General features: G+C 44.8%; 1 protein-coding gene across 1 annotated transcript in view; it reads left to right on the forward strand.

Moving 5' to 3' along the window:
• PDCL2 (phosducin like 2) overlaps window positions 1-12780 on the forward strand; it is a 34177-nt gene extending 21397 nt beyond the window's left edge. The window contains exons 5-6 of the mRNA XM_042841901.2: window positions 7436-7644; window positions 12464-12780. Of these exons, the coding sequence (XP_042697835.2) occupies window positions 7436-7644; window positions 12464-12639 (385 nt within the window). The 3' untranslated portion in view covers window positions 12640-12780. The remainder of the gene's footprint in view (window positions 1-7435; window positions 7645-12463) is intronic.
• The last annotated feature ends 8294 nt before the right edge of the window (window positions 12781-21074 follow it).

The raw sequence follows: 21074 nt of genomic DNA on the forward strand, positions 1-21074 counted from the left end.
TATTAAAAATAGGGTGTGGAACCTTCCATACTGTCATAATGGCAGACTCCTTTTGCCCTAAGCATCCCAGAGAGGGCCCAAGAATCAGTGCTCAGTCCCTGTCTTCTGATCACCCATAGCCTTTTCAGTTCATTAGCCACAAGGCTTCAGCAGAAGTTCCCAGTCCAGGGACAGTCTAGGATGGGTTTTTTTTCTGAATTACAAAGTAAACTATATATCTTATTTATTCTGTCTTAAAAAGAGCGGATCCAGTTCTGGACACCACAAAAAGTTCTCAAGATGAAACTAAGGAAAATAGGAAAAGCAGTCTCCCTCATACACAAATGACTGGAAAAGACAGTGAACTCCAAATGATCCAACCTAGTAAAGAGGAGAGTCATCATTAAGGCTTTCCAAAAGCTATACCAAGTTCAACAAAAGGTCACTAAGTTCTTCTCGATTCACAAGATTAACTTCTTCATTCCTTCCTCTGAACCAAAACTAGTCACTAAAGGAAAAATTCCATCTGTGTGGGTGGAATAGGTGCTCCTAAAGACCAGAAGATTGACAGTTTGCTGAAGAGTGGCTTTAAAACTTTCTCCATTGTCTTATGAACATCTCTGGCCTCTGAAATTGCAGCTTGCACAACTGTTTTCATCATTTGCTCATTCCACAGAGAGAGAGACCTTGTAATGATCTGGAGAGAGATTCTAAGTAAAATGAAGTTACATCAAAATAGCACTTATCTTTATAAAGCAACCTGGGATATTACCAGTTTCTTAGCCAGATTGTTCCTTTGCAATACCTAGCTTTGTCTTGAATATGGCTTTGGGCCCCAGATACAGATTCTCTCTCTCTTGGCAACCTCATCCAAATGGGATGAGACTATTTTGAGAATCTCTCATGATAATTTAGCATTCTTCAGGCCTAAATAGGATAGGCCAAGATTTTCAACAGTGGTTGGTGATTTTAGGTGCCCAAATTGAGACATATTAAAGAAGGCTGTTTCTTTTTCCAGAGGATGGATGCTCAGCACTTTCTAAAAGTCAAGCCCATTTGAGAAATCTCAAGTTGTTGGCTTCAACAATACCAAAGGTACTGGTGCCAGATACATAATATGTAGACAAATGTGAGAAAAGAAATGAAAATATGTTTGAGTGTCAGAATTCACTACCATCTGCATTACAAAGGAAGGAAAAAGCCGGGGTGTAAAGGATTCAGAAGAGTATAGTGCACATGCTATTTGAAATTTCAAATTGGTGAAATAGTGAGTAAAATCCATTAGTTTTATTAGAGCTGTCTCAATTCTCATGGAGATGCAGCTGAGGTCTAATGTTCCTGAAGTTCAGATGTATGCCTTATTGTGAAATCTGGAAGATTCATTGGAGCTCCTCTTTTTCTCTGTCAAAATTTCAACAACCAATGTTGAGAATATAAGCATTTGGAAGCAACATAAGGCTTCTATCCAACCTTCTGGTGCCAAGATAATCTTTGTTTTGAAGGCTGGAAGTATGCTAATAGTTTTGCACTGGTAGTTCTGAGTTCACCATCACCCATCCCAGGCAGTTCTTATGGGTTAAAATACTGCAAGCAGGATTGCTATAGGATAAATTAGAGTTGTGATGTTCCTCTCTGGTGTTTCTGGACCGGTGATCTGCTAGGTCACTCCAATCCTTGACTCTAGGAGCCAGCCTTACCCTGCTCCTCTGTGAGAACCCCCACTCCTGGGCTGCTCACGCCTCTGGCATGTAAGCTGCTCCTTGGATTGTGCAACCGAATGATACCAGCCAATAACTCCGGTCCCAGAGACAACCCTAGGAACCTCCATCTTGCAGTGCCCAGTTATGCTCGCTGGACGCTGCAAGCTTATATGAGTTTGTCAATTTAACAAAGAAATTTCATAGAATATCAGGCTTGGAAGGGACCTCAGGAGGTCATCTAGTCCACCTCCCTGCTCAAAGCAGGACCAATCCCCAATTTTTAAGCCCTGATCCCTAAATGGCCCCCTCAAGGATTGAACTCACAACCCTGGGTTTAGCAGGCCAATGCTCAAACCACTGAGCTATCCCTCCCCCTAAGATACCAGGCTTGTTATCCCCAGGGGAGTCTCTGACATGCTTCAAACCAAACGCACTGCTTCAAGTAGAATAAATAAACAGATTTATTAACTACAAAGATACATTTTAAGTGATTATAAGTCACAGCATAACAAGTCAGATTTGGTCAAATGAAATAAAAGCAAAACGCATTCTAAGCTGATCTTAACACTTTCAATGCCCTTACAAATGTAGATGCTTCTCACCACAGGGTGGCTGGTTGCCCTTCAGCCAGGCTCTCCCCTTTGATCAGCGCTTCAGTCAGTTGGTGTGGTGTCTGTAGATGTAGGTGGAAGAGAGAGAGAGCATGGCAAACATCTCTCCCTTTTATCATGTCCTTTCTTCCCTCTTAGCACTTCAGTCGGTTGGTGTGGTGTCTGTAGGTGTACGTGGAAGAGAGAGAGCGCATGGCAAACATCTCTCCCTTTTATCATGTCCTTTCTTCCCTCTTGGCTTTGTCCCCCACCTCCCTTCAGAGTCAGGTGAGCATTACCTCATCACAGTTCCAAACTGACCAGAGGAAGGGGGGTGACTCCCTCGAGAGATTTTTTTGTTGCTGCCTAGGCCAGCATTCTTTGTTCCTGTGAGGCTGGGCTGGATCTGTCCTGATGAGGTGTCAACTGCCTCTCTGTTCTTGGAGAGTTTTTGCCTGGGCTTATTTTAAGCCATGAGGATACATTTTCAGCCTAATAACTACATACATGAAATTATAACCTATAACATTACTATAACATTACTGTAACAACAATGCTCAGTGCATCATGAACCTTCCGAAGACCACTGACATGGCAAACTTGGATACCACAGTCATTTTACAAGGATGAACATGGGGTTGCTGGGTGTTCCGCCGAGGTACAGAGCATCACAATACTTATTCTTTGAGTGATGTCCCCATGGGCGCTCCACTGTAGGTGTGGTAGCACCTTTGTATCTGGAGTCGGAGATCTTCAGTAGCAGTGCCTGTCAGACTGCACATGCACACCTCCCCTCCCCCACACTGTGCGGGGTAGTATAAATAGCGCTGTGTGGTCCAACCGCCCTCAGTTCCTTCTCTACCGCTGCGGTCTGGAATGGAACAGTTAGCAGACCCACTTAGTTATTTAGATAGTCTCTTGTCTGTTTTTCCCTCTTGTAGTTAGTTAGTTCTTTCATTTTCTTTTCTTCTCCTTCATCCTTAAAAAAAAAATAGTTTTTTGTTTTCCCTAATTCTCATCAGAGAAGCTACTCCCTCACCCTTATGCCTGGCTCCTCCGGGTGTAAGCAGTGAGTGTATGAGGGGCTGCCTTCTCTATAACGGACGACCACGCACAGTGTATCCGTTGCCTGGGAGAGGGACATATTTCCCAGAAGTGTTCCCACTGTCTGGGCTTAAAGCCAAGAGCAAGGAAAGACAGGGACCTTAAACTCAAATTATACCTCATGGAAAAGTCCCTGCGACCAGCGTCGGACCCCGGTTCTTACTCCTCACCTGAGACCCCCTCACACTCAGCAAGGTCATCTGATGACCCCACACTACAGCCGGGATCGACGCTCTGAGATCGATCCATCGGTGGTCGATTTAGCGGGTGTAGTGAAGACCTGCCAAATCGACATCAGATCACTCTCCAGTTGACCCCTGTACTCTACCTCTGACAAGAAGAGTAAGTCAACAGGAGAGTTTCTCTGGTCGACCCCCCCGCAGTGTAGACCCTGTGGTAACTCGACCTAAGGTACGTCGACTCCAGCTACATTATTCATATACAGGTCTGACGCATCTTACGCGCATTTAACATGTGCAATTTCAACTTTACGCGGTCGGCAAAAAAAAAAAAAGAGAGAAAAACAACAAGTTAAATACTATACCTGTAGTGCGGGCAATTTTGCTCGCCATTGAACTCAATGGGGTTTTGGCTATACGCAGTTTTTGCTTTACGCGCTAACCGCAGAACGGAACCCCCGCGTAAGATGAGACAGACCTGTAGCTGGAGTTGCATAGCATAGATTGACTTACTGCAGTAGTGTAGACATAGCCTCACTCCCCTCGCCCGAGTAAGAGAAGATCATCCCCTGACCAGGATGACACTAAGAAGAAAGCGGTCCCTCCCTCAGCTCCTGAGGCAGAAACTGCAGGAATGCCGTCCCCAGCTAGATCCGTGGTGCTAACTGCTTCTGACAAGAGGCACAAGGCTGCTCCTAGATTGACTACCTCAGCCCCTAGTAAGTCTAAGGACAGTGCCAAGGTGAAACAGCAATCATCGGCATCACTGCCTATTGTGGGCGACCAAAACGAGCCCTTTACCTCCTCGGTGGCTCCGGGTCCCTTTCTGGTTCACAGCGATAACACAACTAGTCTCAGTCACCCGAGCATGCCCTCAAATCCGAGCACATACATGTCTCCAGCTTCTGGGACATATGGCTGCAGCTACATTTGTGGTCAAATACGCAAGGCTGCACATGTGGTGTCTTCGGGCTGGCACCGTACCATATATCTTCCTCACAAACACCACATGCAAAAACTCCTGTCCATGCCAACCCAGGTCAAGGACTCACTACTGTGGTGGACGTGCCCCAACAATGTCTGTGTCAGGGTCCCTTTTCTTCAACCTTCATCTACCATGATACTTACCACCGATGCCTCCCTCCTTGGTTGGGGAACGCATCTATGCAAGCACATTATACAGGGCAGATGGACGCCCACCGAGTCCACCTTACACATCAACCTCCTGGAACTGAGAGCGGTCCGCAATGCCAACATTTCCTACCACTCCTCAGAAACCGGACTATTTGAGTAATGATGGACAACCTCGCTTGCATGTATTACATCAACAGGCAAGGAGATGCCAGGTCCCATTCCCTATGATCAGGAGTGATTAAGCTTTGGAATTGGTGTATCCATAACGACATCTCCATCTCTGCTGTGTATCTCCCTGGACATCAGAACATGACAGTGAATACACTGAGAAGAACCTTCTTGCACGAACACGAAAGGCAGCTTGACATGAGAGCACTCCGACCCATCTTCCGCCAATGGGGTCATCCTACCATAGACCTTTTTGCCACACATGAGAACACCTGATGTCCTCAGTTTTGTTCCAGACCAGGCCTGGGACACGATTCAATAGGGGTTGCATTCCTTATGAACTGGAACATCCCACTTCTTAACGCCTTCCCTCCCTTTCCTCTCCTGTTCCAAATCTTATTCAAGACACAGGAAGATCAAGCTCTGGTTATACTAATAGCACTGACATGGCCACGACAAGTCTGTTACACGTACCTGCTTCTCATGACACTCTCTCGGCCTATAAACCTTCCCCCAGCATCATGGCTCCCCTCTTAGGACGGGGGATGCATTCACCATCTCAATCCTCAGATGCTCCACCTGAAATCTTGGCTCCTTTGTGACTCTGGGATTCGGAAATAACCAGTTCAGATTCAGCAAAACATATCTTGATAAACAGCAGGTGCGATTCTACCAGATGAACCCTATTCCCACAAGTGGAACCGGTTCCAACTTTGGTGTGGTGACAGACAGTTCGATGCAGCCTGTCTCCATTACCTCTCATAATGGACTACCTCCTTCAACTCAAACAGCATGGATTGGCTTTTAGTTCTCTTAGAATGCACCTGGCTGCAATTACCACATTACACTGTCCTGTCGAGGAATATTCAGTATTTGTACACCCCCTTGTCAAAAGTTTTCTTAAGGGTGTTCGAAACCTAATCCCTGACATATGTCCCTCCACCCTATCCTGGGATCCCAGCCTAGTCCTATGCTCTGTGACTAGACTTCCATTTGAGCCAATGGCAACCTGCTTACTCCTTCATCTAGTAATGAAAACGGCCTTCCTCGTCACCATTACATTGGCATGACACGTGGGAGAAATATCAGCCCTTATGGGATACCCGGCATATACAGTGTTTTATAGGGACAAAGTGATCCTCCATCCCCACCCAAAATTCCTGCCGAAGGTTATAATGTCCTTCCATCTAAATGAGCCTGTACACCTCCCCTCCTTCATTCCCAACCACACAACAATTACCAAGAAGCAGTTCTCCACACTTTAGATGTGAGACGCGCATTGTCATTCTACTTGGATAGAACCAAACCGTTCAGGAACTCGCCACGCTTGTTCATATCCATTGCTGAATGCTCTAAAGGCTCCACTATGTCTAAACAACGCTTCTCTAAATGGATTTCCCAGTGCATACGCCTGTCTTACAAACTTCACAATAAGCAACCACCTGCTTCTATCCGGACACACTCCACACGTGTGCTCTCAACCTCCATTGCATTCCCCAATAATGTTTCCATAATAGATATTTGCAGGGTTGCCACATGGGCATCCTCTGATAAATTCACTCAACATTATGCCATCTTGCAAGATTCCTTGATGGACACCATTTTCAGACGTAAGGTCCTGTCATCGGCGATACCAACCGCTCTGAAGCCTCAACTTTCCAGGTAGGAGCACTGCTTTATAGTCACCTACAGTGGAGCACCCATGGGGACATCACTCGAAGAAGAGAGGGTTACTCATCTTGTGCAGTAACTGAGGTTTTTCAAGATGTGTGTCCCCACTGGTGCTCCACTACCTGCCCTCCTCCCCTCTGCTTTTGAGCTTAACTTTTGGGCTCTACGTCAGAGAAGGAGCTGAGGGCGGTCGGACTGCACAGCGCTATTTATACTACCTGAGCAAAGTGTGGGGGAGAGGAGGTGTGCATGTGTGGTCTGATGGGCACTGCTATTGAAGATCTCCAACTCCACGCAAAGATGCTGCTGCACCTACAGTGGAGAACACATCTCAAAGAACCTCAGTTACTGAACAAGGTGAGTAACCCTTTCTTGTGTTACAAAAATCCAGGCATGAAGGCCATGGACCAACATGATGTGGCCATACCACCATACTGAGATTTTCTTTTAAAATTTAACTCTATTTAGAGTTCTTTAAAAAAAAAAACTTAAACTATCAAATGTAAAACTATGAAACTGAATATTCAAATAAGAGTAAACATGTATTAAAATCTCAAATACAAATACTGCATTAAATAGACACAGACTAAGGTTTATCAGTTGTGAAGGAAAAACAAAACTCAGACACATGGAGCTTATATAGCAGTAATAACCAACAGTATATGTATCATGACATTCATGTAAATATTTTCAGTTTTTATTTCAACAGCCTTTTTCCATAAGACTCCTTGTAGGAGAAGCCAGAGAAGAAATCTGTAGTGGAAGTCCCATTGTAGAGCACAGTAGAAGCATACTGACTACATGTAAAAACTCTGTTCTTGAAAGGTTATTTGTATGGCTTCTAGTATTTTCTTGCATGTTTCAAACTGTTGTGTCAGAACTTTCATTAAACCTATCCAATTTTTTTTAGCATCCCAATGTGCTTACTAGTTAACCAACATCTCAGCCTGCTAGCCAGAAAGTTTCCAGAAATCAAGTTTATCAAAGCCATTGTGAACAGCTGTATTCAAAACTACCATGACCGATGTTTACCCACAATTTTTGTGTACAGAAATGGTCAGATAAAAGGCAGGTTCATTGGAGTTACTGAATGTGGAGGGACAAATCTTAAACTAGAAGGTAATATAACAAATATGTTCAAAATAATTCTATAGTAATCTAATGTAATTAATAATCCTCAATTCTTAAGATCACTTCTTGGGGTAGAACAGTCTGTGATAGTGTTTTTGTACCATAAACAGGAAAAATTAGGAATTAACTGTTAATAGAAGCTTCTGCATTTCTACTGTAGCACAAATATTAGTACATGTTGATAGCTTGCAATGCTATAGATAAGGTAGGTATGGTGGGGATGGCACCTGTGTAACATCTGATCTTTCCTATGAGGGAGGATTTGATCTAAAAAAGGGTATACATTTCCTCTTAAGTGTGAGTCCCCAACCCAGTTCCATGGGACCAGGCTACGCAGGATCCTTTTCCATATACCCCCCGTTCCACACTGGGCTGTGTGACCCCTACTAGGAGAAAACCTCATTGATTATCTGATGGTCACTTGACAAGCATTTTTGTCTTTTCCTAAACTATCCAAGCTCCAGTTCCATTAATATATATTCTGCAGCTATTGCAACACTATTCTATCTATCTCTATATTGTAGGTACTTACATGGTCCCCATTTCCATAATATCTGAGCAAATCACAATCTTTTTAATGTATTTATCCTCACAACACCCATTTGAGATAAGGAAATACTATCATCTCCATTTTGGAGGGAAGAGACTGAGACACAGAAAGACTAAATGACTTGCCCAAGGTCACAAAGGAAGTCTGTGGGAGAGAAGGGTTGTGTTATGTGTGCAATAGATCACTTTTGTGTGGATAAGTCCAGGTTCCTAAAAGCAGAGGGAAAAACAACCTATTGTTTCGATTTCTTGTTCCCATCCTTAAATATAGTTCTTGGTGTTCTAACAGCACCTCTCTTTGAGACCCTTACGAGAATCTCTCTTTACTTGAACCCAGGCTCATACCCTATGAAGCACATTAGACCTCAGTTATGCAGCAGAGATCCTGGAATTATGCAGCATGGATTCTCTCTCTCATGCAGTTCAATCACTGTAGTGTTTTGTTTCACTTTTTTATGTTAAATTGAATTTTATTTATACTGCCCAAATTGTTAAACTACCCATATGCTGCACATTTTTGAACTGAAGAAGATCTCCATTGTAGAACTTGTCAGGGGAAACCTGGAGGTTTTGACAGCTGTAAATGGGACAGTTAGTTCTTAGCTCCCCAGAAGGTGTGGGAACTAGTTTTGGTTTTGAAGAAGCAGTTGAGGCTTTTGGAACCAGGGAGGGAATGCATCTTTAACTTCCCACTTTTCAGCAGGGGCAGAAGTTACTTTAAGCTTTTGGGGTGGATGGAGCCTTGAAGTCCTTATTCCTCACCCAGCAACTTCCACACCAGTCTTTAATATCAGCAGTACAAAGGGAAGCAGTTTAAAACACTTCCTCATCATCTTCTGCTCCTACAACTTCTATTCCTGAGGGCATTCTGCACCAAAACATTAAAAATTCTGCAAAATTCTGCAAATTGTACTTGTCAAATAAATGTGGAGGCTCCAGCATGGCATTGGGAAGCACAGACCACTGGTTCCACAGAGGTGGGAGATCACTGTGCCGCTCCCCCCTGGGACACAAACTCAGCCATGAGGCTGCACCCAGCCCTGACACAGCGCAAGGACTGGGCCTACCCCAGAAACACTCCAAGGCCCTGATGCTCCATTTGGGCAGGCAGGCTCAACAAGGCAGGATCTAAGTGTTGAGGGGCTTAGTGTGGGGGATCCAGGTGTGGCTTGAGAGGGTTTTGTGTGGGGCAAACTGGGTATGGTTGTCTCAGGTGGGGATCTGGATGCACAGGGGTTTGTTGGAGGGTTCTGGGTGCAACGGTAATGGAACTCTGCAGGGGGGTCCAGGTGAAGGTGGTTGGGCTCAGCGGGTGGTGTCTGGGTGTGGGGGGTATAGAGTTCAGCAGGGGAGTCTGGGCGTGGGGGGCTCAGTGGGGGTCCAGATGCTGGGGGAGTGGGTTAGGGGATCCAGGTGTGGGTGGGTTGTAAGGATGGTCCAGGTGCAGGGGGAATGGGGCTCATAAGAGGGGGTTCTGAGTGTAGGGGGTGAGGCTCAGCATGGAGTCTGGGTATGAGGGGGTCTGGATGCATGGCGGTTGGGCAGATGGGGGAGCAGCTCCCTGTATAGGGATCCTTCCCCCTGCAGCTGACAAGCGACGGGTGCAGGAAGTGGGGGTGGGAGGCGTTTGCAGAGCTTCCTGCAGCTGTGGGAGAAATCTGGGGGTGGGTCTTACTCGGCCCTGGATACCATGAAGAGGAAGAGGAAGTCCTGTCCTCCTCAGCCACGCTGTGGCTAGCAGCTGAGCCTGGCACAGGGTAGGAGCCACCAGCCGGGTTTTCCCCAGTCCCGTCTCCTGCCCCACAGTGATTTGTCGGCTGCCTTGGGCACCCTAAACATATTGCTGGGGAGGGTCGCATAACTGCTCTTGTGGCTTCCCTTTGATTCCCCATCAGGAAGTCATTTTTATGCAGCGAAGCAAAGAAATCTGCGGGGGATATAAATTCTGCACATGCGCAGTGGCCCAGAATTCCCCCAGGAGTATCTTCTAGTCAATAGATTTGATATGATGCCTGATACTCCAGTCCCAGGCTTGCTTTCTAAACCTTTCCTTTCCCAGTAGGAAGACTACATGGGTCATTTCTTTGCAAAATGGAGTGGAATTACCATGGATCACTGGGTTTTAGAGAGAACCAACCTGGAGAATGTGATTCACTTCCTCTTTGTATTGAATACCAACTTCCATTTCCCCATCCAATTTTAGGGTCATGAGACAAGATATTCTAAAGTGACAAGTGTTTTTTGTGTTCTTTGATTTTTGGGTACACAACTTGGGACATTCTATGTGGGCCTGATTTTCCAAAAGTGCTGAGCTATCCACCCTGTGAAAATTGAACTTATTTAAGGTGTCATGTTAGGCACCTAGAGCGAGGCACCCAGAATCACTTGTCACTTTAGAAGATCGAATCTCCTGTTCATGACAGGATGCTTAAAGAAGAGATTTTCTTTGTGGCTAGAAATCACAGTAGTTGTACTTTGTTAGTTTCAAGGCAAGGAGTTCTACTCCCACTATTTTCTTATTCCAAGAAGAAAAGGTGGTCTGTGTCCCATCTTGGTGTTCTGTGGTTCTGTGCCTGACTCTACATTTCAGATTTGCGCTCAGTAGAATTGTTGGTTGTAAGAAATGACAAAATAGGAAAATTTTTAGTTTCTTGGCCAATCTTTGATCAATCTTCCATCGAATGGAAGGGTTAAATGATGTCCTGGAGTGATCCAGTTTGGACAAGGGCTATTTTCTAAACAACGGTACTAATATAGACTATCACCCCAGCAAGGTTCTATCATAGTTTAACATCGCTTTTAATAGTTGGATGTAGACACACACCAACTCTCTCTGTGCTCTAAACAAGGAGTAAATCAATGGAACTATAAATGTAAAGTTGATGGAAGACAAGAATCAAGCCCACAAATCCTGTTACAATAGTAAGTGTGTTTGAAAAGGATCTTCTTTGGCTATCCCTCGATGCGAGGATGATGTCTGCCAAAGGGGTTCATTGGTGAGTTTTTAAGTGGCTGGGGAGACCAATCCTTGCCCTGCAGATTTTCCCACAGAAGTGACAGGTGTAATCTTGGAGGAGACATAGTTGTTGGCTGAAGTGTTGTGCCCTTTCTTTCCTTCACTGTCACTTCTCTGTCTCATGAGCACATCAGTTCTCCTCAAAGTGAGCTGTGGCTTGGTGTATGGTGTGGCGCCACTGTGTTCTGTTCCGCGCCAAGTCCTCCCCGTTTGTTGGGTTGATGCCTCCCTTTTTAAGATGTACTTTCAGTATGTCTTTGAAATGCTTCTGCTGCCTTCTGCGAGCCCTTCTTCCCTGACTTAACTGAGGGAAGAGTACTTGCTTTGGGAGGCGAGTGTCAGGCATACGTACACAGTGGCCAGTTCAGCAGAATTGGTATTTCATGACCTGCGCTTCTATACTGCTGATGTTGGCTGCAGAGAGAACGCTGATGTTAGTGCGTTGGTCTTCCCAGCTGATCCTGAGAATCCTCCTGAGGCAGCACAGCTGGAACCACTCCAGCCGCTTGAGATGTCATCTATAGGTTACCCGGGTCTCACACTCATAGAGAAGGGTGGGGATGACAACTGCCTTGTAAACCAAGATCTTTGTACCTGTTTGTAGATGCCTATCATTGAAGACTCGTTTGAGTAGTCTTCTAACAGATGTGCTGGCACAGTGGATCCTGTATTCAATTTCTGTGTCAATGCTGGCTTTTTGGGAGAGGTGGCTGCCAAGGTACGGAAAATAGTCCACATTTTCCAGGGGTTCTCTGCTGATGGTGATTTGTCGAGTTCGAGGAGTAGTTTGTGCAGGTGAGGGCTGGTAGAGTACCTTTGGTTTTCCCAATGTTGAGAGAAAGACCCTGACTGTAATAGCATCTGCAAAAAGATTTAGGGACAAGTATCAAGCTCAACAATCCTGTTACAATAATAACCGTGTTTGAAAAGGATATCTAGGTGGTAGAATGCCTTTTTCACAGTAGAGCTTTTATTTTAAGAGAAAACAAAAAGACTCAAAAGGCCTGTAGGTACCCATCTCCATATAATAGCTACTTTTAACATGGTGTTACATGTATGTTTCACTTCTTATAATTCATCTAATCTCTTTTTGGTTGTCTGCTTTGAAAATTCAATTACCAGTCTGGTCCATTAGTATCTGTTAAAAAGCTTTTAACAATTTGCAAATTGTATGTATAAATGCATTTTATTACAGTATCTTTTTTCCAATTCTCTGTTTTAAGTCATTATTTGTTGTTACAGAGCTTGAATGGAAGTTAGCACAAGTTGGAGCAATAGAAACTGACTTAGAAGAAAGCCCCAAACAAAACATTACAGATATGATGATGTCTTCAGTTAGAAGTTCTTCTATTCATGACACCAACAGTGCTAGTAGGGACAATGATGAGACCAAATGTTCCTCACATAGGAATTTTTAATGGTAGTACTCTGCACTGATGTTTTTATGTTTGGTCAACATATGCATGTTTATTACTGGTTTCATAAATCTGAAGCAATGCAGAGATTTGTTTTATATTTATACTTGCAGTTTAAACTTCTAGAAAATAATTAATATACTGTCTAAAGGCCAAATTCTACCATTGGATATACACACATGGCTCATACTGAACTGGAAGGCTCTTGATTCTCCACTTCATCTAAGTTCCACTCAACTGAAATGGAGAGGTGGGGTCACAGGGAGCTAACTGTTGCTTTCTGATTCAGGGCTGCCCGGCATCAGTGTAAGATGGGATGCACAGGGGTAATACTAACTAATGTCACTGGTTAATGATTGAGTGTAGTTGAACTCCACTCTGCCAAACCTCTTCCCCATTTCTCCCATCAAGAATCTGGCCCAAAGGATATTATAGGCACACCCATCTAGGAGCAGGATTTAGCCCTTAATCCATTGAATAATGCAGTTTATTAGTACCTGAGAATTGCATTTAGTAATCTTCTCCAATGTCAAGGATAATTCTCCAACTGTTTCTAATATTGACATTTAGTCTCAGTTTTCTTGAAGAGAAACTGATGCTTACTTCAGAGTAGTGCAGTACAGTCATGGATGAACAAAGCCTAAAGTTATGGACGTAAATGAGGGGAAACATGTCCTAATTCAGCATTATTAGTTATTGTGGCTATATTTCAGATAATAATATAATAATGTACTTTCATCATGCTGGCCTCATGTCCTCAACTGAAAAAGTCTCACTGCACTAATGAAAACTTCCCTATCTAGAGTCTACTAAGGGCATGTCTACACTTAAAACGCTGGATCAGCGCAGCTTCACCAATGCAGCTGTGCTGCTGAAGAGCTTTAATGAAGATGCTCTAAGCCGACAGGAGAGCACTCTCCTGTCGTCTTAGTTAATCCACCTCCCTAAGAGGTGGGTTAGGTCGGTATATCTACGTCACTTGGGGATGTGGACCAATATAGGTCTGTAGCGTAAACCTAAGATGGTTCATGGACTATATATGCAAAAACATCCAGCATTCAGTTCACATTTAGTACATATATGATTGTACAGCTATATGACTGAGCAAAAACATAACAGGGTGGGCAGCTTCCTACTCGCCATTTCCTACAGATTAATAGATTCAAGAATCCAATAATTGTTTTGCTCATAGTAATCTAAGTAATTTTACATTGGATCTGCTCATACATTCCATGCACTGCAGCTCATAGTACTTTCAATGCAAGCAACTAAGAACTGTCCATTGGCACCTGGAGTATTACTGCCTTATCTCACTCACTCCAGGGTAGGAGTACTTGTGGCACTGTAGAGACTAACACATTTATTTGAGCATAAGCTTTCGTGGGCTACAGCCCACTTCATCAGATGCATAGAATGGAACATATAGTAAGCAGATATATATACATACAGAGAACAATGGGAGCTGGGTGGGGAGGTGCCTGCAGGCAAGAGCTGCGCGGAACTGCTTGCGCGCCTCCTCCTAGGAGCCAGACCTGCTGCTGGCCACTTCCAGGGTGCAGAGCGGTTTGCGGTGCCAGGACTGGCAGGAAGCCTGCCTCTACACCCCGGCTGCACCACTGACCATGCTGCAACCCCGTGCCCCAATCCCCTGCCCCAGCCCTGAGCCCCCCCCTCACCCGGAACCCCTTCCTGCACCCCAAACCCTCATCCCACCCCAGAGCCTGCACCCCCAGCCCAGAGCCCTCACCCCCTCCCGCACCTCAATCCTCTGCCCAAGCCCAGAGCCCCATTCTATACCCCGAACCCCTCTTTCCTGGTCCCACCCCACAGTCCTCACCCCCACACCCCAACCCTCTGCCCCAGCCCTGAGCCCCTCCCACACCCCAAACCCCTCATCCCCAGCTCTGTTGGGTCATGGGTATCAACAGTTTTCTTCAGTTGGGTCCCCAGAAAAAAAGTTTGAAATCCACTGATTTAGATGATGACTGACTGAGTTGAATTGTCTTTCATCAACTCTACCTTCAGTTCTTTCCAGAAAAGTGTTTTTCAATTTCCTTTGGAATTGGTCTCCAAGATGACTACTGTATTCCTCCTGAACTAACCCATTTTTCTTCCTTTCTGGCCAAAGCAGGTGCCTCATACCCCCTTGGCAAGAAACTGTTTTTTATTAGATGTTAGTTATGTTCTCAAATTTAATCCCTCTCATTCTCAAGCATTTAGAAAGTCAGAGATGTCTGTTTTGAGGACTGCAACAAGAGCAATGGCTTGGTTTAAGACTCTGTTACTAGATGGCTCTGAGACTGCATTCTCGCAGGCTAATAAGTATTATACTGAGCTTGTCAAATGCTATTTGACTAGAGAAGCCTCCACTTCATTGGTAATGAGGGTCAAAGTGTTCCAAGATATGTAAGTTAGTGATTTAGTTGTCTCCTCCCACTTATACATAGTCATCCATTTGACTTCTTCATTCTCATGATGCCTCCTGCTAGCAACTTTTTTTTAGGGGGCGTCTACACTTGCGACGGTACAAGGTTACATGTGCGTTGTGGTACCATAGCCTCCTTGTTGTCAATATCTGAAGCTCTGAAGCATGTTTCTGAAGGACAGTCTAGTGTGTGAAAGCTAGCACACATGAGGGGTGTGGGTACGTACATGTATCCACTGTGGCATTGCCCTGTACCCATTCTACAGTGCAGTATGGATGGGGACAAGGGGCATGTACCAGCTTACGGGTATCAATAGTTCTCCAGGGCCATTCCCACAATGCATTGATCCCTTTGCTGCCTGACCCTTACCCAAGAGTACAAAGGTCCCTGACCTCCCCACCTCTTTGCAATTGGTAGTAGCAAACTGCACTGAGCATTTCAGGGGTGTTTCTGCTGAAATCTATTGATCAGTAAGGTGATCATGGTCTGAGAGTAGCCTCCTGGTCTTTGGAGCACACACAGGTGCTGATCATTCTTTGGTCAGAATACACCATCCTCCATGACTTCATCTGACTTGGCAAGAATATTCACTTGTCCCTGGGGATATTCCCAGAGGTGGGCATTCCCTGGATTCCATTCCAGTGCTGGGAGTGCATGAAGCACTTCACCCTCCTGTACTGGAAGGCAAAGGACTCAAACAGTTGCTCTGGGAAGGGACCTAGCACATGCACATGCTTCAGTAAATGGATCAAGAGCTCTACAGGGCTGCAAGTTGGGAGCCTGAAGTCACTGACTACCTCCTCCTCAATACCGCTGGCCTCATCATATGATGGCAGGCTGGTGAGGAGCAGGACAAAGAGGTAGCAGGGACCTTGGAGGAAGTCCTGGAGAAAGCCCTAGGAGACACAGAGAATGAGCACGTAATTCTGCACCTCTACCCGGATAACTAACTAACTAACTAACACACACACACCCCACTACAGGAAAGACAATCCAAAGCTGGTAAGTGCTTTTTTTATACAATGGACCTCCACATTCCCTAAGAATATCCCTGTTGCTCTGCTGCTATGTGCCCCCCCCCACACACACCCTACTGCTGCTCCACCCCAATGTTGTCCCAGAGCAACACAGCTGTAAATCAATGGTTTTATTAAAATCCCATGAACCAATTTATAAACAAGGCCTGAAAATGTTTTTTAAATCATTTACAAAAATAAGTTAGTCTTCTTTCTCTTTTAGTACTGTACTTTGTTTTACCAGTTAACATAAATGTTTAGCAAATGAATAAGTTTTTAAAAAAACTATTAGAACATTTCCCACTAATAAATACTTAATAAGCTCTTACTGCTTAACAGTACACTTTCAAGACACAGTAGAAAACACTAGACAAGAGCCTTTGGGGGAAATGCAATAGCACATTTGTGCAGCCATATTATCCTGTATTTTGATCTTGTCAGATATCAAAACCCAAGTTGGATCAAGATGTGAAGACCTTCAAAAATAGGAGGTACTGCAAGAAACATTGGTGGTTCAGTAGGTGTTGCTGTTCTCTTCATGTCAGAACAACAATAATACATCTGCATGGTTTGAAGGGGCACTTTGCTACTTGAGGTGCCATCTTTTTCAGAACACGCTTGATTATTAGAGATTTTATGGCAAATTTTATGTGTCTGGGCTGGTGTTAATCTTTGTTTCCTGAACAGATTCACATTTAGATCATACATATTTATGTCTAAGTTGTTCCACCAGTTTCTCCTGGATGTTTTTCACCTCCTGCTGTGTAGTATTCACTCTGCTGTTTAACCACCAAGATTCAGTGATCTCTATTTATCTCCTACTTACTTCATAGGAAGAGATGTTTAATTAATGTTTGTAAAGCACTTTCCTTAGCTGGAAGCCAGAAGTGCAAAATATTGTAGTTAGTAAAATCAAGCTTTTGGTGTATCATTAGGAATCCTGCATTCTGCTACTTTAGATTCTTCCACTTCTGTCCCCCGATAGCAAACCCTAGATGTACTGCAACCAAAAAGACCAAATGAGAGAGAGATCCCTGTGGAAAAGGGACTATTTTAACCTAAAGTTGTTTGATATGAGATGTTGTTGTTCCAGGATAAGTGTTAACAAAAAAATAATTGTATGATGGGGTGTGTTGTGGGATGAAGACCAAAAAGAACATGGTGCTAGTTGCACAGAGACTTCGACTCCAGGACAGAAGTTCCACCCAGTCTACCCATTTTGAACTTTGGAGGTCTTCAATTTGAAGGACTCCAGAGGGGGGAGAGAGTAGAAGGTGGACAGCTAGATTGTGATTAGGAAGGGAAGCATTTACAAGATTAGTGTTTCCCTAGCAGAGTAAGAAGTAGAAGGGTTACTGAATGCTATTGTTATCTTTGTTTAATTTCATTAAATAAGAGTTTAGTGGTTTTTTCAAACCCACAGGTGAGAGGCCCCTCCCACTCAATGAGTTCTGAAGAGATCTGCAGGGTCCTTGGAAAAAAAGTTAGGAAAAGCAGCCCGGATTGCCTGATATTTACACGCAAGTGTCCTAAGAGTAGGGTGACCAGATGAGGAAGAAAATATCGGGACACATGGGGAGGGGGGGTGGTATTGGCTGAGGGGAAAAAAAAATTGAGTACCATGAAATATCGGACAAATTGCCTAGATATCGGAACGGTCCCGATTTTATTGGGATGTCTGGTCACCCTACCTAAGAGGAAGCTTAGAGGGATAAAGGGCTTTATTAGTGACCCAGAGACACCAGTGTTGAACAAGGTGTGTGCTCAGGAAAGGGCAGATTCTGACAATCCCTATAACCAGAAAAAGAGTACTTAAATGTTTGTATAAACCAACATCCTCTAAAAATTAATGTTTTTTCTAAAGAACAAATGTCTGTTCTACATAGATTCTTATGCTATGCTCATAACCATAGTATCTGAGTATTTTAAGTGCAATAAGCAACGTGACTAACATCTGTCATGTTTATATTTTAAAGCTATTAGGTATTTCTTTTAATCAACAAATACTTTATTCCTGATATTCAGCTCTGCTCTTTGTGAAACAAAAACAACCAGCAGCTAAACTCAATAGGAAGCTGCTCAACAACTTCAAATACAAAGGTAGCCTATATGAATAAGAGAAAAAGGCACATCTTGGACCTTTAACTTTCAAAATTATCACAATACTCAGCGAAATAAAGGGCACCATCTCTCAACTTTAGTCACAAAGTGAGTCCTTTATTTACTGTGATCCTATCTTTAAAGTGTTATCCTTCTGCACTGGAACAATAGATTTTTTGCAAAGTATCTGTTCTTTGTCCCAAAGTATAACCAAAATATCAAACAAAAGCACTTCAGACTAGCACACCTTTAGCACAGAATACATCAGTCTGTCAGGCTGACGAAGTTGCTTTTTGCATTTTTTCTACATTTGTTGTTGTAACAGGAAGCTGTAAGACTTAGCTGATGGGAATTAAGGATGGTAGTTCTTTGAATGTCCTTGGCATATTCAAATTCATGGGCAGCTCAGATGGTGGAACCGTCTGGGAATGCTCATGCACCCCTGCTACCCTGTTCCTCAGCATTCCCAAATGTTCTGAGGGTGAGGCTATAAAAAGGGCTGTGGTGCACTGAGCTGCCACAGTTCCTTCCAGCCACAGTAGCAGATGCATGTACATTTCTCTGGATCCTTGAGATCCAGAACCTCCTCAAGAATTTTAGTGCCTTAGATAGTATTTTACTATTAGTTTAATTTGGATAGATATAATTAAGTCAGTTCTTGGTGTTATTTAGTTATAGTTTAGATTTGGTTCTGTTGATCAGCTTAATGGCAGATCTGAAGACCAAAAGACTCAGTTTTCAGAGGTGTACATTGTGTCAGGCAGTGTTCTCAGCCTTGGATGCTCATGTCTGATTGGCATGTCTCAATAATGGCCACAGTATTTCAAGGTATTCTATCTGCAGCATCTTTACTCCAAGACCATGTACAAAGCACCTGAACAGACTACAACAGACTGCAAGTTCTCTTGCTCCAAGAAACTTTGACAGTGATGTTGCTCATATTAGCAGCTTCTAAAGAATCAGTGTCAGGGGGTCGCTGGATGGCTCAACAAGGTAGGGGTGGAGTAGCCCACGGAAGTACAGGTGGATACCAGCATAGAGCCAATTGGTGATAGCAGGCTGGATGCCTGTGGCAGTAACAGGAGCAGATTGGGTACTTGAGGCAGGAGCAGGCTGGAAACACCACGAGGTGGAGGGAGAGTTCCCAGCCCAAGTAGTGAGGTTGGATAGACTGGATTGCTGCTCTTCTTGTGGGATTAAATTGCTGTCTCGGAGTCACAGACCTGGTCCTCACTTATGGATTGGCTGCTGCAGCATGCCTGAAGGATGAATCATCGCTGAATCTGTCTGGGGGATGAATCATCGCAGGCTCTGGCTGAAGGCTTATCTCACAATCAGACCATAAGATAAAAAGACCACTGTTAGCTCAGAGTACAGCTAGCTCCAAGAAGAAGATCTTGACGAGACCTCCGTTTTCTGTTCTGAAGTTGAGTTCTATGACTGCTACACAGTTGATTGGAATTTTCATTGTCAGAAATGATGGTTTCCAAAAGGCTTCCTTGGCAATGGCCTCTGAGTGAAGAATCAAACTGTAAGAAAAGAACATCGGATCCATCCACTTCGGTTTTGAAAAGCACAGCAGAAGACAAAAAGGCTCCTCTTAGCAGGACCAAGTCAGTCTGAAAAAATTAATCAGATCTGGATCCATCAGCTTCACATCCTAAACTAAAACTAAAATGTAAATCCCTGTATAAATCTCATCTAATGGATCCAAAGACTGCATTGGAACTGAAGAGAATTCTGGAACACACAGCAGTTTCTTCATCACCAATTCACTCTATTACAATAGTTATGTAGCACAGAGGTGGGCAAATTACGGCCCGTGGATCCCTCCTGCCCGGCCCCTGAGCTCCTGGCCCGGGAGGCTACCCTAGCTCCTCCCCTGCTGTTCCCCCGCAGCCTCAGCTCACTCCACGGCGCAATGCTCTGGATGGCGGGGCTGCGAGCTTCTGGGGCAGTGCAGCTGTAGAGCCTGCCCTGCCCCAGTGCTCTGTGCTGCGTGGCTGGCTCCAGCCGGGCGGCGCGGCTGCAGCACTGCCAGCCACAGGTGCTCCGGGCAGCATGGTAAGGGGGCAGGGAGCAGGGGGGTTGGAAAGAGGGCAGGGGAGCTTGGGGGGATGGTCGGGGCGGGGGTGTGGATAGGGGTCAGGACAGTCAGAGGGCGGGGAACGGGGGTTGAATGGGGGCATGAGGTCCTGGGAGGTCAGTCAGGAATGAGAGGAGGGGTTGGATGGGGCGACGAGGGGCAGTCAGAGGTAGGAGTTCCTGGGGTGGTCAGGGAGAAGGGGTGGTTGGATGGAGCAGGGGTCCTGGGGGGGACAGTCAGGAATGAGAGGGTGGGTTGGATGGGCCGGCGGGGGGCAGTCAGGGGCAGGAGTTCCGGGGGCGGGGATGGGGCAGAGGTTCCTGGGGGACCGTCAGGGAAAAGGGGGGGTTGCATGGGGCAGAAGTCCCAGAGGGAGCATATGGGGGGGGGGAGGGGGCGGGCCATGACCCCCTCCCCTAACTGGCCCTCCATACAGTTTCTGAAACCCGATGCGGCCCTCAGGCCAAAAGGTTTCCCCACCCCTGCTGTAGCAGCTAAACTACACCATATAGCTCTGCAATTGGATTACATACTGGATCCACAGGACTTATTATCTAAAAGGGGAAGGAGAAAACTCCCTCAAATTTATGCTTCTTGGATCTCCACTTTCGAAATACGAAAGATATCAGGTGAACTTTCTTGCTTTTCTCCGGAGACTTCTACATTTTCTGGGTCCTATAGTTTCTCTGTTCGTATAATTCAGTTTGAAACCATACCGCCACTCAACCTCCATCCCTTCCCTATTTAGGGAATCCCTCTTAAAAGAGCATGTTAAAATCATATTCTGTCCCAATAATAGATGGGAGCAAT

Source organism: Chrysemys picta, chromosome 5, assembly GCF_011386835.1.
Source record: "Chrysemys picta bellii isolate R12L10 chromosome 5, ASM1138683v2, whole genome shotgun sequence".
In the NCBI taxonomy this organism is placed as follows: Eukaryota; Metazoa; Chordata; order Testudines; family Emydidae; genus Chrysemys; species Chrysemys picta.